Raw genomic sequence first — 16928 nt, forward strand, 5'->3', positions numbered from 1 at the left:
GCCTCACCCACTGCCAAGCCCTTCCCTTGTGCATCCTCATTTGAAAGAGGGGGAAGTGGAGGCCAGCAGGTACGTGGTCAGTCCCAGGTAGCACAGCTAGAAACCCGCAGAGCCAGGTCTCAAACCTGGACTCTCCACTCAAGTCTGGAGGCAAGGATGGTGGGGGCTGAGACCGAGGCGCTGGCCCATTTGCTGGCGGGGACACCCTAACCACCCCCTTCACCTGCTCCTCCAGGGTAAAAGGGATTCTGTCTTGTTTATCACTGTGTCCCCGGTGCCTAGCCCAAGCCCCGCACACAGTGAGTTGTTAGTAAATGAATGAGGTAAAACTCCAGTTTCTCCAAAGGTTGGGATTCCCTTTGGTTTTGTTCAGTTCAAATCACAGTGAGGACCTATTATGTGCACTAGTGGGTGGTCTCCTGGGCTCCAGGCAACGGTGCACTGTCAATGTTTAGCAAGGGCTCGGGTGAGGGTGGGGAAGCCCTGACTTGCAGCATTTGCCAATTTCCAGGGTGTAAATGTTCCCACCATGGTCTATGTCAAACTATCAGCATGACCTCCACTGACAGGCAACATTTCATCAGTAGGAGCCGGCTCCAGCCCTTTGCCGACTGCAGACACTGACAGAGCAGGTGATGATCACCTCTCTCTCCTCCAAATTCCTCTAAAACTTTTCGACTCAGCTTTCCAAGCCTCAGTACATCCTGCGAGCGCCTCCATTCTCTGAGTGGACGTCTTCTCCCTCCTCTAGACCAAGTCTCCTTCCTCCCCTGGGTGTTCTTGGGCCATACGGCTCAGGCTCATGGCTCCCCAGCCTTCAAAGTGGGTGGTGGTTGTTTGTTGAATGGCCAAGTGAGTGTCTGGGTAAGACACTCGATGAGAGCCCCCCCCCCCACTTAAGGGCAGTGCCTTGGAAGTTGAGCCCCCGTCACAGAGAGGGGTGTTGCAGGGGCGTGTCCGACTCACCCATGTCCCCGGGGAAGCTGACGCTCAGCAGGGCTGCCAGCAGCAGCCTGGTCCACCAGCTGGGGTGCGGCCCTGCCATCCTCTTCCTCCTGTATAACAGCAACAATCGACATACGATGCCTGACAGCCCTGGTCCATGTGTCAGCTCACTGGGTCCCTGTCTAAGCTCCATCATTCCCATTGCACAGATGTAGAAACTGAGGCTCTACAGAACTTTAGTGATGTTCCAAGGCCATCTGGCCTGCAAGTGGCAGGACTCAGGGTCCCTGACTCCTCTTTTCCACTGCCCCCTTCCTTGTCGTCTCTGGAGTGGCCAGATGCCCTGCAGGCCTATGCCCTGCCCAGGGAGGCCCCCACCCTCTCACCACTGAGGACTCTGGGCTCTGAGCCTGTCCCAATGTCAGGTCTCTTGTGCTGATCTCCCTGAGGGCAGAACAGGGCTTATTCCGCCTTTGCCTTTCAGACCCCAGTGGCCTGGGTCAGGCTTGGCAGGGACAGGGCCACCCTAGAGGGTCCTGGCTCCACCTTCCTGTCCCTTCTCTGTCCTGGCCCACTTGCCTCTTGGTGAGAGGGTGCAGCCGGGAGGAGGGGGCCCCTCCCAATATCTGGGGCCTGGGGAAGGAAGGAGGAGGCTTGTTGCACTCAGCTAAGTTCTGCAATGGCTGTCTGTCCCGTCAGAGGAGGGGTCCCCACCCTACTCCCCACCTCTGCCTGCCCCAGAGTTGAGTTTTGGCGGCCCCTGAGCAGATCACCCTTTCAAAAATTAGCCTGGAGCTGGATTACAAGCCCCTCCTGCCCACTCACACACACACATTGCCAGCCATCCCAGGAGACCCATCTGCCTTTGGTTCACCATTAAACCATCTCAACTCATTAGTGACCTTCGGGGCAGGCACTGGCATCCCTGAGGCCTTTTAAAAGATGGGTATGGGGACTTCCCTGGGGGCACAGTGGATAAGACTCTGCGCTCCCAAGGCAGGGGGCCCGGGTTCAATCTCTGGTCAAGGAACTAGATCCCACATGCATGCCTCAACTAAGGAGCCCACGTGTGGCAACTAAGACCGGGTGCAACTAAATAAATATTAAAAAAAAAAAAAAAAAAAGACAGGTATGTACAGCAAGAAACTAATACAACATTATAAAGCAACTATACTGCAATAATAATTAATAAAAAGCAAACAAATAAATAAAAGATGGGTAGCCTGCTGAAGAGAAGGGGCTGGCCATAGCCACCAGGCCTGCAGAGTTGACGTTAGGACCCCCTCCTCTTTCTCTAGAGCCAGTCACCCAGCAGCCCAAGACTATGCCATGCCTACTGGCCCTCCCTCCTTGGATCTTTGCTCAGTCCTTGGCTTGTGGGGCAGGGGCAGCCCCAGGCTCTGGGAGACTGAAGCCCCCATATGGCTGGGGAGAGCCGGGGCGGGGGGGTGCGTTGCAGGAAGGCATTGCCTCCATTGCTCCAAGGCAGGTGCCTCCCAGGAGGCACTAACAGCTCCAACACATCGCAGACAGAGCCTGCTGGGAAGGATCCACCCTCTAAGAGGGGCCTGGGGTAAGGGAGCCCTGAGCCAGCCAAGCGGGCGCTTCTTGGGGGAAATGACTTTCCTGCAGCCTTGGGGCATAGGCACCACACCCACACACTACACAATATAGGCTGCTTACCCAGGCCTCCCGGGGGCACCATTACACACGCAGGTACAGACACTGGAGGGCCCAGCCCAGCTCTTACTCACCCTCCTGTGCCCCCAGGCTGGGCACACAGTGGGCAAGTGCCCAGCACTTCATGTACATAATTGCCATTTAATCTGTACAGGAACCAGTGGGGATGATCGCATTGTCCCCATATCCCGGGTGAGACCCGGGCAGCACACACCCCCCCGTTTAACCTTCACTTTATACTTGGAGGCTCTAAAATGGCAGCTGGGGACTAGTTATGCACTCAGGAGTGTTGTGTTTGACTCAACTTGTGTTTAAAAAGTTTTTAGGTTTTTTTTTTTTGGCCTCCCTGCACAGCTTGTGGGATCTTAGTTCCCCGACCAGGGACTGAACCTGGACCCCGGCAGTGAAAGCGCCGAGTCCTAACCACTGGACCACCAAGGAAAATCCCTAAAAAGTTTTAAAAGTAGTTGTTGGTGTTAAAAATAATAGGGTTTCACAAAGAAGTTAGGATTGTGGGCTTATTGGAAGAGGTGGCTGGCCGTGGCAGGCTGGGCAGAGCCCTCGGGAAACATACTCTCCAGGCTACTCTGGGTCCCCAGGCTACTCTGGGTCCCCAGGCTGCAGGGCCCTTTTATGTACCACCCGGGTCCCGGAAGTATGTGATTGTCACCCAGTGTTACCACATAGTGGCACACCCAGGCCTTGCAGGCACAGGGACACGCATATTCTTGGACACACACTGTGACCCACATGAACATAGGCTTGGCCCTCTCCCCACACCCACCCTCCCTCCCACCCATGGGACCCCTGTTGCGTGTCTGCACCTGCCCTCCATGGTTCTCTCCCTTCCTGTTTTCCTGGCCCTTCTGCTGCTCTATTGCCCACAGAAATCAAGGCCAAGGAGATGGGCTCTCCTTCCCTGCTGTCCCTCCTGCTCTCCTCTCCCCACTCAGCCCCCAGGATGGAGCCCCTCGGTCTTCACTTCCAGCTCCTTCCGAGGCAGCACCAACCATGCCCACCCTTGGGCTCAGGGTGTGGCAAGGCCATAGGGGAGAAGGAGGAGCCCAGCCGCTGCCCTCTGGGAGCCATCTAGAGACACCCCCCCACACCCCGCCTACAACTAGAGGCCCACCCGGGGCAAAGGGGGTGGGAAAGAGGGCTGGCTCTGGAGGAGGTTACAGTGGTGGGCACAGCCTCCAGGGGTGCTGGATGAGGTCAGGAGAGCTTCCTGGAGGAAGGGTGTCCTGAGCTGACTTTGGGAGGAGGGCCAAGAGGAGAGTCAGGGACTCCCCAGACCCCAGACGGACCGCGGCACCGCACAGCCAAGCCGGGAGGGCCTCTGCCTCTAGGTGGCTGCTTCTTTCTGAACCCCAGAGGAGCCCAGCCCAGTAGGCCTGCCAGCCACTGCCTGGCCCCTGCCCACTTCTCCCTCATATTCACCCAAGGGCCGGGCAGCCAGCCTTTAGGAAGGGAAGAGCCGGGGAAACAAAAGCCACTCGGTCCACCAATCAGCTCCCCGCGGGCCTGCCCAGGTGGGGTGCGCACTCACTTTCTTCTTCACCCCTCGGAGGTCCCTGAATGGGCGCCCAGCCCCGGCGGCCCGAGGCACTGGAGGGGCGTGCGGCGTGCGGAGGGACTGCCTTCCCGCCCCGCGCCTGTGCCCCGGCCGCCTGCCGCAGTCCGAGGATGGACCTACCTCGGGGCTGACTCGCACCCTCCCCGCGCTGGGCTCCGCTCGGCGGCTCCGGATGCGGCGCGCGGGCGAGCCGGGACTGTCCGGAGGGCGGGCTGCAGGGAGGGCGGGCGGCGACGGGGAGGGGACCGCTTTATGGGCTGGGAGGCAGGTAGGAAGGAGGAGCTGATGAGTCAGGCAGACCGCATTCCTGCGCACGGCGCGCACCTGTCGGGGCAGGAGCCGGGCGCTGCCGCCTCCGGACCCGCCCCCCGGAAAAGGCTGCGGCTCCCGCGCAGCCCGGTCCCGCGCCCCGACCCAGAACGGCGGGGGCGGGGAGGGGCCACCCCCCTCTCTCCGATCCGGCGCCGGCAGCGGCGCCTCCCCTCCCCACCCCAGGCTCCAGACTCGGGTGCCGGGCTGCCCCGGGCTGGGGGTGGCCTCTTAGCCCCCTTCTCGGACTGCCGCCCTCTCTCCTCCAGACTGTGAACCATCCCCACTGCCCTTGGGAGCCATCTAGATAGAGCCGCAGACACACAGCCCGGCGGCGATCGAGTGCGCGCACCGCTTCGCTCCTCCCTGCGCCAGCGCGAAGGATGGGCCCCGGGGCTGCCCCAAGACAGGTCAGCCATTCACCGGGTCTTCGCAGCCTTCCCCCAACTCTCCAACGCACACACGTGTGCCCAGAGGGAGATCTGAGCAAGGACTGGTTCCCTGAGTGTCTTCAGGCAAGCTAATTGAACCTTCTTAAAGTGTCAATAATACCCATCAAGAGGCAGCACCCACCTGACGTGGAGTAGGCACTCGAATCGTTACAGCTGTTCTTGACAAGCTGGTTCACAAATCTGACCCCGCCAATCCTCTTTCAAGTGCTGCTGGTTAAGTGTGTTCGAGCTGGACCCTCTCAAGTTGCTCCCTGACCTCAACTGGGTGTATTTCTCTGGCCCCACCTGCTAACAATGCTGGACAAAACCCGATTGCTTGGCAGCCCCCCACCAGCCACCAAGCAGCTTCAAGCCAGCATGCTCTTGCAACCCGGGGCTGTTTTGCACCAGGCTGGTCCCTTTGCTTGGGATCCTCCCACTGCCACCCCAGCCTGGTTTATCCTCCTTATCCTTGAAGGCATTGTGCTGATGTCGCATGCTCCAGAGAGCCTCCTTGACCTCCTAGCACGCTGGATTATGTTATGCGTAACCCTGGGGCATGTTTTTTTCACGTTATTTGCCACATTGATTTGAAATAATCTGTTTAGGGGTCTCTTCCCCGTTGGACTGTGAACCCCAAGGACGGACATAGTCTAGCACATCTTTTGATCCCCAGCACCTACCTCAGTGCCTAGCACATAGCAGGTGCTCAATAAACGTGTGGTTGACCCAAATGGGATTGCCACATCGCCTCCCTGAGCCTCAGCATTCTCACCTGTAAACAGACGCGTACACCACCAAACTCTGAGTGACCATGGGAGCAGCTGGGACTGGATGTGGACAAGCTGTGGACACCAAGTGCCCACTGCAACTGGGCGAGCCACAGACACCACTCGGCCACCTTGCCCAGTCATCTGAGGTCTGCTCTGCACGGGCCAGGAGCTCAGAGAGGCTGCCTCCGGGATTCGGGAGCTGTGTGGCAGGAGCCCCAGTTTGGTTGGGGTACCCAGGTCGTGCCCTGTGGACCTGAGTTACTCCAGCAGGCTGGAAAATAGGGGCTCAGAGAGCAGCGTGTGACACCATCCATTAGAAGGTTGGGGTAGGGGATATGCACCCCACTGTGGGGGGGCGGCTGACACACCCTCCTAGAGAAGGAGACCCTGGCCCAGAGGCAGCAATGCCACAGACCCCACTGGGCTCAGCAGCCCCTTCCTCTCCTCATTCCAGACCCTTTAAAAATGACTAGGGAGGGCTTCCCTGGTGGCGCGGTGGTTGAGAATCTGCCTGCCAATGCAGGGGATGCGGGTTCGAGCCCTGGTCTGGGAAGATCCCACATGCCGCGGAGCGGCTGGGCCCGTGAGCCACAATTACTGAGCCTGCGCGTCTGGAGCCTGTGCTCCGCAACAAGAGAGGCTGCAATAATGAGAAGCCCGCGCACCGCGATGAAGAGTGGCCCCCGCTTGCCGCAACTAGAGAAAGCCCTCGCACAGAAACGAAGACCCAACACAGCCATAAATAAATAAAAAAAAAAAAAATAAAATAAAAAAAAAATGACTAGGGAGACTTCCCTGGCGGTCCAGTAATTAAGACTCCAAGCTTCAAATGCTGGGGGTTCGATCCCTGGTCGGGGAACTAAGATCCCACGTGCCCATGTGGTGTGGCCAAAAAATGAAAAGTTAAAAAAAATTTTTTTAAATTAAAAAAAAAATGACTAGGGCGGCTGAAGTCTGGTATCTGCTGAGATGAGACGTGCACCCCTGGGAGGCCCTCAGAAGAGAAGCCGTGAGTTTCTTTCTTTCTTCTTTTTTTAAAAAAATTAATTAATTTATTTATTTTTGGCTGCGTTGGGTCTTTGTTTCTGCGCGAGGGCTTTCTCTAGTTGCGGCGAGCGGGGGCTAATCTTTGTTGTAGTGCTTGGGCTTCTCATTGCAGTGGCTTCTCTTGTTGCAGAGCACGGGCTGTAGGCACGCAGGCTTCCGTAGTTGTGGCACACGGACTTCAGTAGTTGTGGCTCACGGGCTCTAGAGGGCAGGCTCAGTAGCTGTGGCGCAGGGGCTTAGTTGCTCCGCGGCATGTGGGATCTTCCTGGACCAGGGATCAAACATGTGTCCCCTGCATTGGCAGGCGGATTCTTAACCACTGCACAGCCGGGGAAGTCCAAGCCGTGAGTTTCTTCAGGTTTCTTTGAGTTTGGGGTTTCATTACCTGGAACCTGTGTGTGGACCTTGGGGGTCCATGAACCATTTGAGATCATGTGCAAAACTCAAGGTGTATCTGACATTGGAATGTGGATTTGGTGGCAAGAGGATCCTTCCCTTACACTGAATTCCCAAATAGGTACTGGCCCCCAAAGGGTTAAGGAGCATTGTACTACATATTAATTTTATAAAAAATAAAACAAAAAACCCCATTGTCTCATTCTGCAGCCTTAGGGCCAGAGTGAGCCCGGTATGTAGTGGAGTTTCCTTCTGCAGGCTTTGCCAGATAGCTGAGGTCCCTGGAACAGGATGGAGAAGCCCAAGAACCTCAGACTGCAGCTCCTACCTGCCTGCACTCAACCTGTGGCCTCTGGCAGGCCAGACTTGCTCCCTCATTAGTTCAATCGTTTATTCATTTAACAAGCATTTAATGAACTCTTATGCCAGGTGCTGGGGATCCCCAGAGGAATGATACACACCACCTGCTTGCTTCACGGAGCTCAGTTTAAACCATGGACCTCCAAAGCGGGCTGCATATTCTCCAGGGATATGCCACATGATCCACTATTTTTTGCTTGACAATGTACATCACTTATTGGCAGAATGGTACCCATTTCTATAAATAAACAACTTAAATGATAAATAGACAGTGGATGTGTGACTAGAACAGTTTGGTGACCCGTCTAGAGACCTTGTATCAACCCCCACTGCATCTGATTGTTTTATCTTTCTAACTCCTAAAACAGTCTTTCTCCGACCCACCCCTCCCAAAAAATTGACCTTTTATTTTTTTTTATTTTTAAAAAATTAATTTAATTTTTTGGCTGTGTTGAGTCTTCATTGCTGCGCGCGGGCTTTCTCTAGTTGCGGTGAGCGGGGGCTACTCTTCATTGCCGTGCGTGGGCTTCTCATTGTGGTGGCTTCTCTTGTTGCGGAGCACGGGCTCTAGGTACGCGGGCTTCAGTAGTTGTGGCTTGCAGGCTCTAGAGCACAGGTTCAGCAGCTGTGGCGCACGGGCTTAGTTGCTCTGCAGTATGTGGGATCTTCCCGGACCAGAGATCGAACCCATGTCCCCTGCATGGGCAGGCGGATTCTTAACCATTGCACCACCAGGGAAGTCCCCAAAATTGACCTTTTAAAGAGACAGGCCAGTTGACTTGCAGAATGTCTCACTGTCTGGATTTGTCTGATTGCTTCCTCATGGTGTCTTTGGACTTGATTTTTTAGCCTCCTGTAAACTGGAAGTTAAGTCTAAAAGCCTGATTAGATTCAGTTTAAACTTTTTTGGCAAGGATAGTCAGAGGTGGTGCTGTGTTTTATTGGATGGCGTGTGATGTCAGCTGCCCCCCTATTAGTGATGATGGAGGAAGTGACCACCATCTCTCCCCACTATAAAAATACATTTTCACTTTATGATTAAGAAGTAATTAAGAGGGGGTAATGATGTTTTGTCACCCTGCCCGTTTCCCAACTAACTTTCACTGAACGGGTTTTAGCATGCATTGTTGATCCTTGCTAGAATCAATTATTCTTTGGGGGTTGAAGAGTAGTGATATTCCATTTCTACGTTTAATAGAAGGTATCCTTCTAATTAAAAAAAAAATAGAGGTTTCCTTCATCAACTGGGAATGAATTATGTGCCTCCAAAATACACATACACAAAGGGTAAATGCTTCTTTTCTTTTTGAGTTATAGAACTTTAAAAAATTACAATGATTGCTACAAAGCAACCCCAAGGGACTTCTCCCCTGGTGGCGCAGTGGTTAAGAATCTGCCTGCCAGTGCAGGGGACACAGATTTGAGCCCTGGTCTGGGAAGATCCCACATGCTGCGGAGCAACTAAGCCTGTGAGCCACAATTACTGAGCCTGCGCTCTAGAGCCCGTGCGCCACAACTACTGAGCCAGCGCTCTAGAGCCCGTGCGCCACAACTACTGAGCCTGCGCTCTAGAGCCCGTGTGCCACAACTACTGAAGCCCGCACACCTAGAGCCCATGCTCTGCAACAAGAGAAGCCACCGCAATGAGAAGCCCACGCACCGCAATGAAGAGTAGCCCCCGTTCACCACAGTTAAAGACTATGTGCAGCAATGAAGACCCAACGCAGCCAAAAATAAATAAATAAACTTAAAAAAAAAGCAACCCCCCAAAATGTTTTTAAATTGTGCTAAAAACATAACATATGGACTTCCCTGGCAGTTCAGTGGTTAAGACTCTGTGCTTCCACCATAGGGTACACGGGTTCAGCCTCTGGTCGGGGAACTAAGATCCCACATACCGAGCGGCACGGCCAAAAAACCCCAAAACAAAACAAAAAAACCCACCATTACATAAATATTACCATCTTAATTAGTTTTCTTTCTTTTTTTTTTTATTTTAATTTTTTGGCTTGTGGGATCTTAGTTCCCCGACCAGGGGTGGAACCCAGGCCACCACAGTGAAAGCGCAGAGTCCTAACCACTGGACCACCAGGGAATTCCCTTAATCTGTTTTAAGTGTATAGTTCAATAGTGTTAAATATGTACACATTGTTGGGCAACAGATTTCCAGAACTTTTTCATCTTGCAAACTGAAACTCTATACCCATTAAATAGCTCCTCATTTCCCCCTCCCCCCAGCCCCTGATTAATTATCATTCTATTTTCTGTCTCAATGATTTTGGCTACTCTAGGTATCTCATGTAAGTGGAATCATATACTGTGTCTTTCTGTGTTTGGCTTATTTCACTTAGCATAATGCCCACAAGGTTCGTCTATGTTGTAGCATGTGGCAGGATTTCCTTCCTTTTTAAGGCTGAATAATATTTCATTGTATGTATAGACCACATTTTGTTTATCCACTCATCTGTTGATGGACATTGGGTAGCTTCCATCTCTTGGTTATTATAAATAATGCTGCTGTGAACATGGGTGTGCAACCATACCTTCCAGACCCTGCTTTCAATTTTATTGGACATAAACCCAGAAGTGGTGGATCACATGGTAGTCCTATTTTTAATTTTTTGAGGACCACCATGCTGTTTTCCATAGCAATTGCATAATTTTATAATCCCATCAACAGTGCACAAGGCTTAACTCTTTTAACTATGAATTTCAGAGTAAAGAGTTGATATATTCAACTCAAATGGTGGCAAATACATTTTTTCCTTTCTTTTTTCAAATACGATGCATGCATGGATTTTCATTTATTCAATAGTTTACAATTGTGATGTTGCGATATAATAAGTAATACCTATTTGGTCTTTGTCCATGGTTTTTTCGAACAGCTCCGGAGCGATAAAGGTGAAAGGAGAGTCTTTGTCATTCATAACAAGCCCCTTTCAACCACACCAGAGTTTATGTTAATGAGGTGACTTTTGGAAAGCCACTAAGGTTGGGGGGCACTGGTTGTCTGGGGAACCAACCACGTGATTAGAGAGTTGAAACTTTCAGCCTCAACATTGCCCCACCCTCACCCCAACCTCCACCCACCTCCAGAGAAGGGGGATGGGCTAGAGATTGCGTTTCATCACCAATGGCCAACGATTTAATGAATCATGCCTAGTAATGAAGCCTCCACAAAAATCCTAATCGAAGTGGGTTCAGATTGCTTCCAGATTGCTAAATACATGGAGTGCTGGGAGGGTAGCATGCCCAGAGAGCACGGAAGCTCCACACCCCTTACCCCATACTGTTCCCTATGCATCTCTTCCTTCTGGCTGATCCTGAGTTGTATCCTGTTGTAATAAACCAGTAATCTAGTAAGTAAACTGTTTTCCTGAGTTCTGGGAGCCATTCTAGCAAATTATTGAGCCCAAGGAGGAGTCATGGGAAACTCCAGTTTATAACCAGTTGGTCAGGAGCAGGGGAGGCCCAGACAGGCAACTGGCCTCTGAGTAGGGAGCAGTCCTGTGGGACAGACCTGTGGGGTCTGAGCTAACTCCAGGCAGTTGGTGTCAGAATTGCTTGGCCGTGGAAAACCCACACATTTGGTGTCAGAAGCGTTTTATGGATGTTGTGAGTAGCAGTGTATAGGAAGCAAGGGAGTTTTTCCTTTTTCACAATAATTGGCCAGTGGGAGAGCTCTTCAAACCAGCTCCTTTGACCTTTGAAACACTCCTTGCAGTCCTCCCTGCTTTCTGAGACAAACTGGCCCAGTCCCACTTAGATTTCTAGATCAGCCATTTCTCTCCAAGGAGCCCTGGTTCCTTTTAGTGGGGAATGGTATTAGATATCAAGATTTGGGTGCTACATGTGCTCATTCCTACTGGGGGCCATTGCTTCTGGGTCCTTTCAAAGGACGTAGCTGGGACTTTTTTCTTATTTTTGAATCACGAGTTCATCTTTTTTTAAAAAATAAATTTAGTTTTTAAATTTATTTTTGGCTGCATTGGGTCTTCTTTGCTGCGCGTGGGCTTTTCTCTAGTTGCGGCGAGCGGGGGCTACTCTTCGTTGCGGTGCGCGGGCTTTTCATTGCAGTGGCTTCTCTTGTTGCGGAGCACGGGCTCTAGGCATGTGGGCTTCAGTAGTTGTGGCATGTGGGCTCAGTAGTTGTGGCTCGCAGGCTGTAGAGCGTAGGCTCAGCAGTTTTGGTGCACGGGCTTAGTTGCTCCGCGGCATGTGGGATCTTCCCGGACCAGGGCTTGAACCTGTGTCCCCTGCATTGGCAGGCAGATTCTTAGCTACTGCCAAGATACTTAGTCCCTGAGTCATGAGTTCATAGTGATGTTTCCAATTCAAATTTAAAATGAAAGATTTTTCTTGTGTCTCTTTCCTCTATTTTTTGTTTTGTATTTCTTCCCTTTCTAACACAAAAGCATATTCTATGCACTGTTCGGCACCTTGCCCTTTTCGTTTTCTCTCCTGAAGATCACTCCAAATTTGGCCACAGAGATCTTCCTCATTCTTTATGGCTCAAAGGGCCTTACTTTTCTTTTTTTTTCTATTATAGAGATTTTAAACATACATAAAGGTGCTCCTCCTCATTAGGGAGGACGCCCACACCCTTTCTCTCTGGGTGTGTATCTCTGCCTTGCTTCTGTCTTAAAGAAACAGTTTCTCTGTGTGCTCTCCAAAACAAAAAAACAAAAACACACACACAAAATTAGAGAGTACCCATCACTGAGCCTTATCAACTGCCAACACGTGGCCAATGTGCAGCGGGATGCTGTGAGGTTGGCACATGGGTTGGGAATTTTCAGTCTAGTGACCATGGGGGCAGGGACCACTGCTCCCTCCATCCCTCCAAACACTTGGGCACTTACCTCACACCAAGCACTTGGGACACAGCTTTGTTGGATTGTGTTGTTTCCGCTCGTAAGAGAACCGTGGTCTCAGCCCAACGTGAGGACAGAAGTGGTAAGGCAGTAGTGTTATCAGAGATGTGGGAGCCCTGAGAAAGGAGCAACTAACGCCCAGGGGAGTCAGGAAGGGGTTAAGAAAATCTGAGCTGCATCTTGAAGGTATCTGTGCCCAGGTAGGGAGTGATACAAGGGCAATGGTGAGAAAGTTGGGAGAAGCCAAGCATGGGGGCGTGGGCAGGGTCAGCAGCGGGGCGGGGTGTGGAGGGGGGAGACTGGCGAGGTGATGAGAATGCTGGTGGCCTTGCCTGCCAGGCTGAAGTGGAATCTCCTGTGGGCAGCGGGAGAGCACATGACGTGGCCAGAGCTGGGGTGCAGGAAGATGCTCCCCAGAGCCGGACTGGAGCTTGGATGGGAGTGGGAGAGTGAGAAAGGCAGCAGATGAGGCTGAAGCAATCAGTGAACTGAGGCAGCAATAACAATGGTGGGGGAGGGGTTTCTGAAGTGACCCATTCGTTGTGGGGTAGAGCACAGGGGTCCAGGATGCAGCTGTGAGCCCTGGATGATCATGATGCCATCACCCAAGATGAGGACCATAGGAAGAGGGGAGGGGATGTATGGGTGGGTGGGAGTAGGGTTCAGCTTGCACAGGCGGTCTGTGAGCAGAGACAGAGGACTTTGGACCCACGTGCTGGGGACACCCAGTCTCGAGAGAAAGCTAAGCCACCCCTGTGGCACCCTCAGTGGAACTAAGGTGGGCAGGCACCAATCCTGTTTTACAGGAGAATAAACTGAAATTCAGCGGTATTAAAGACCTTCACCCCACTCACAAGGCTTGTAAGTGGAACAACTCTGCCAACTCTGGGCTGCCCAACCCCCAGACTGTGTTCATTGCCCAGGGCCCCAGTGGCTGAGCCCCGCAGGGGAAACAGTCATTACTGATCCAACTGGACAGCTTGACGGCCAGGGCTGGGGGTGCCCAGAGCACAGTCAAAGGCCACGACCCTGGCCAGTTTTATCATCTCAGGAGTTTGCTTCCCTCCTTGGTCTAAAACAAGAAGGAACTGGATTGGCCAACAACAGACATGTGTAGAGTACACTACAGTTAATAAAACTTTTGTATAAATCATCTCATTGATTCTCCACAACCACCTTAAGAAGCTTTATTACCGTGATCTGACAAAGAAGGCTTACAGAAGGGCCCAAGACGTGACTCAAACTCAACTTGTTTTAAACTGGGATCCAGAGCAGAGGTGCTGACCCCGCTCCTGCTGTCCCCACGGTCCCACGCTGCCGCCCACACAAGCTCCACGGGGCCCTTGTGGAACGAGGGGTCCCTGTCGGAGGAGGCTGCAGGGCAGGAAGCCCCTTCTGACTCAGGGCACAGCAGCTCCTCTCTCCAGGGTTGCGAAGTCTTCACAAAGGAGGGGAGGGGGAGAACCGACCTCTTCCGGTGCCGAGTGTGTGTTTGTGGGGAGGGGGCGAGTGTGACTCGATCTCTATTTTGGGGACCACAGGGCGGGGTTGTCACACCCCTCTGGTCATGCAACAGTATCGGGCACAACCTTGGGACCACCTTTCTAATCCCCCACCCGCCCGAGGGAGGCAACCCTGCTCCTCACAGCCCCGCTTCCTTCTCTGAACGCGAAGCCCTCCCGCCGCAGGAGCGAGCTGCCAGAGAGCAGGAAAGGCAGACCCGTTCCCTCCGGCCTCGGACTCCAGGCCTGGCAGCGGCTGGGAAATCTGTTTTGGCCCCAAGAGGAGCCCGGCGGCCACTGGCGCTGCCCGGGTGCTGCTGTGGGGCAGAGATAACCGGCACAGGAAGGGTGGGGTGGCGGGAGCCTCCCAGGAGCCGGGTTTCACGTAAACAATGAGCGGCTGCCCAGCCATGCCAGGAGGTGACTCATCTCCCCACACCGGGCCTGCTCACACCTCGCCCCCTCCCTGCATGGGCTGGGGGTCAACCCCAGCCCTCCTGGTCACTGGCTTGACTTCAAAAACTGGGGTGTGTCCAAGAAGTGGTCCGAGGAGGGCTCAACTGCCCCCAAGGGAGTAGAGGCCTGGGCTCCTGCCTGAGGACTGGCTGAGTTGCAGGGTCAGGGTAGCAGACAGCGGGAACTGGGGCCTCCCCTGCCCTCTGGACCCTGCCCGCCCACGCCAAGAGGCGTTCACTGGGAATGACCACAGTCACTTCCTGGGCCACCTTCTCTGAGCAGCGCCACAGGCTTTGGTCATCCCACTGTCAACCCTGACAATCCCAACCAAGAAGATGGGGAGGACGCTTGAGCTTTCATGTTTGCCTGAAAACAGACTGTAGAAGAGGCCAGTGCATCCGAGATGCTGAGATGTAAGGATACAGCGCTTTTAATAGGGCGGCAGACCCCATGGCGTGGAGGACGCTGTCCACAGTGCCCCACTCTGCTGCAGCAACGTCTCTTCCAGCTGGAAGGCTGCACGGAGTCTCCTCTCGGGGTGGCACCCGGGGAGCAGGTCCCAGTCCTGAAATATACAAAGTGGCGCCTCCCAGTGGGCATGGGTCACCGGGCTGCACAGTCTCGTCAAGTCCCAGAGTGGCTCCTCCCCTTGAAGGAAAGGAGAATGTCCGAGCCACCCCGAGCTGGTCCCTCAGTCACTGCTTGGCCTTCTTCACGATGGTGCCCACGGCAGAGATAACGGTGGTCTTGGAGCCACTGGCACTGGTCGTCACCGTGACGACAGCGGGTAGGGTGGCCGTAGTGGTGAGGATGGTGGGCTGGGCTATCGTCGTCACCGGGATGGCCGAGTCCCACTTGCTCTTTCTCTTCTGGGCGTCTGGGGGTAAGGCAAGCGAGAAGCCAGGATCAACACCAACCATAAAGCAACACTCCCTTTCCAGGAGGCCGGCAGTCAGAGCTCAGGGGGCAGAAACTGCAGGGCTCCTAGCCTCAGAAAGCCAAGGTGCAGCCAGTGAACCGGGACCCCACCCCAGGCTCCAAAGCGGGCTCAGCACAAACCACAGCGAGGCCAGGCCCTGTTCCCCAAAACAAGGGAGGGAAGCCCTCGCTCCGTCTGTGGAGTGGCCGGGAAGCGGAGCCGCCGTCTACCTGCAACAGCTGTGCTGGCCGTGGCAGTGGTGGCGGCGGCGGCGTTGGTCGTGGTCCCTTTCTTGGTGCCCGTCACAAACTCTATCTGGAAGGCGACAGGGACGAGCGTTAAAACCCGTGCAAAGCTGTGTATCCACGTCGTCCTGCCAGCTGTCTGCTCCCAGGGGACAGGAGGTCGACACCACACAAAGGAGGCCGTGAGAATCAGCTCTGCTCTGGCCGTCCAGGGGTAGGAGAGGTGCGGGGCAGGCGCTCGAAGGGGGTTTAATCCTCTGAAGAGAGCTTCCCCAACAGACATCGGACCCTTCCCGGCACCACTGTGTCTCTGCGCTCGGGCACCCCTGCCCGCCGCCCCACCTCAGGCCCAGGCCCCTGCCCTCACACTCCGCGGGAGGCGGTGCTGCTTGGGAAGCAGCGTGCTGTGCTCAGGATCCTAAAAGGAGGGGTTGCCGGGCCATCAGGCATGGGACCTACAGGGAAGCACTAAGGCAGGCTGCAGAGGTCAGCTCTGGAAGCCAAGAAAGGCACAGACCAGAGCGCTCTGGGAAGGAAATATCTGCCTCCGTTCAGGCCGAGGAGAACACCTATGACGACAAAGGGAGAAAGCCCCCAGGGGTCTATGGCTGTTAACGGGGTGTGGTGTGTTTGTGTGTGTGTGTGAAGGGATGTAATGCAGCAAATATAAGATGCCAAGAAACCAAATGGAAGCAACCGGGAAGCGTCTTCAAGCTGAGTTAGGGAGGCTTAAAATCCAGCACAGGGCACACCTAAGGCTGCTCAGAGCGTCGTCAGGCGATGAACCAGTGGTTGTGGGGAGAGCAGCCTGGAAGTCCCAGGGCTTAGCCAGCAGGACCCGTGCGCTCTGAACAGCTGCCCTCTTCATCAGGACTGCCGTCCATCACTTACTTTGGTTCGCTCCTTTTTGGCCTTTTCCAATTTGTCCATTTCAATCTTCTGGGCTTTGGCTACGAAGACAAGACGGGCAGTTACACAAGCAGCCGAAACAACTCCCACACGAGGAGATACTTCAGGCTGAAGGACTAGCACTTGCCGCTTCCCCGGGGTTCTTGTTTGAAGCATCCCTTTGTGGTGGGCAAAATTAAGTGCCAGCGCTCGGCCAGCATGAAGCAGGGGCCTCAAACTTAAAGGCCCAGAGGCTGGGGCTGTGCACTGCCGTCTGGAGGGGTCAGCTGTTCCCGGCTTCAGCTGGCTGGGAATGCTGGCCTAGTGTGACTACCTTCTCAGCAACCAAGAGCAGCCAGAACCTTGGATTTTTATTTTTTAATGTATGCATTTTTTTATGCATGTATTTTTAATGTATTTTTAAAAATAAATTTATTTATTTTTAATGTATTTTTGGCTGCGTGGTTCTTCGTTGCTGCGCGCGGGCTTTCTCTAGTTGCGGCGAGCGGGGGCTACTCTTTGTTGTG

At 53.8% G+C, this 16928-nt stretch overlaps 2 protein-coding genes across 6 annotated transcripts in view; both read right to left on the bottom strand.

Moving 5' to 3' along the window:
- ITGB4 (integrin subunit beta 4) overlaps nucleotides 1-5100 on the bottom strand; it is a 30737-nt gene extending 25637 nt beyond the window's left edge. For 3 of the 5 annotated variants that reach the window (XM_057536492.1, XM_057536489.1, XM_057536493.1), the window contains exons 1-2: nucleotides 4322-4562; nucleotides 967-1055 (exon numbers count right to left, since the gene is read on the bottom strand). In XM_057536492.1, coding sequence (XP_057392475.1) covers nucleotides 967-1045 — 79 coding nt within the window. In that variant the 5' untranslated portion in view covers nucleotides 1046-1055; nucleotides 4322-4562. Of the gene's footprint in view, nucleotides 1-966; nucleotides 1056-4174; nucleotides 4205-4321; nucleotides 4563-5083 lie in introns of those variants that run through there. The other 2 variants (XM_057536491.1, XM_057536490.1) reach the window with 2 other exon arrangements.
- Nucleotides 5101-14028: 8928 nt separating this feature from the next.
- Nucleotides 14029-16928, bottom strand: part of SAP30BP (SAP30 binding protein) — a 34102-nt gene continuing 31202 nt past the window's right edge. The window contains exons 9-11 of the mRNA XM_007185695.3: nucleotides 16405-16463; nucleotides 15499-15583; nucleotides 14029-15226 (exon numbers count right to left, since the gene is read on the bottom strand). Coding sequence (XP_007185757.1) covers nucleotides 15045-15226; nucleotides 15499-15583; nucleotides 16405-16463 — 326 coding nt within the window. The 3' untranslated portion in view covers nucleotides 14029-15044. The remainder of the gene's footprint in view (nucleotides 15227-15498; nucleotides 15584-16404; nucleotides 16464-16928) is intronic.

This window comes from Balaenoptera acutorostrata, chromosome 20 (assembly GCF_949987535.1).
Source record: "Balaenoptera acutorostrata chromosome 20, mBalAcu1.1, whole genome shotgun sequence".
Taxonomy (NCBI): domain Eukaryota; kingdom Metazoa; phylum Chordata; class Mammalia; order Artiodactyla; family Balaenopteridae; genus Balaenoptera; species Balaenoptera acutorostrata.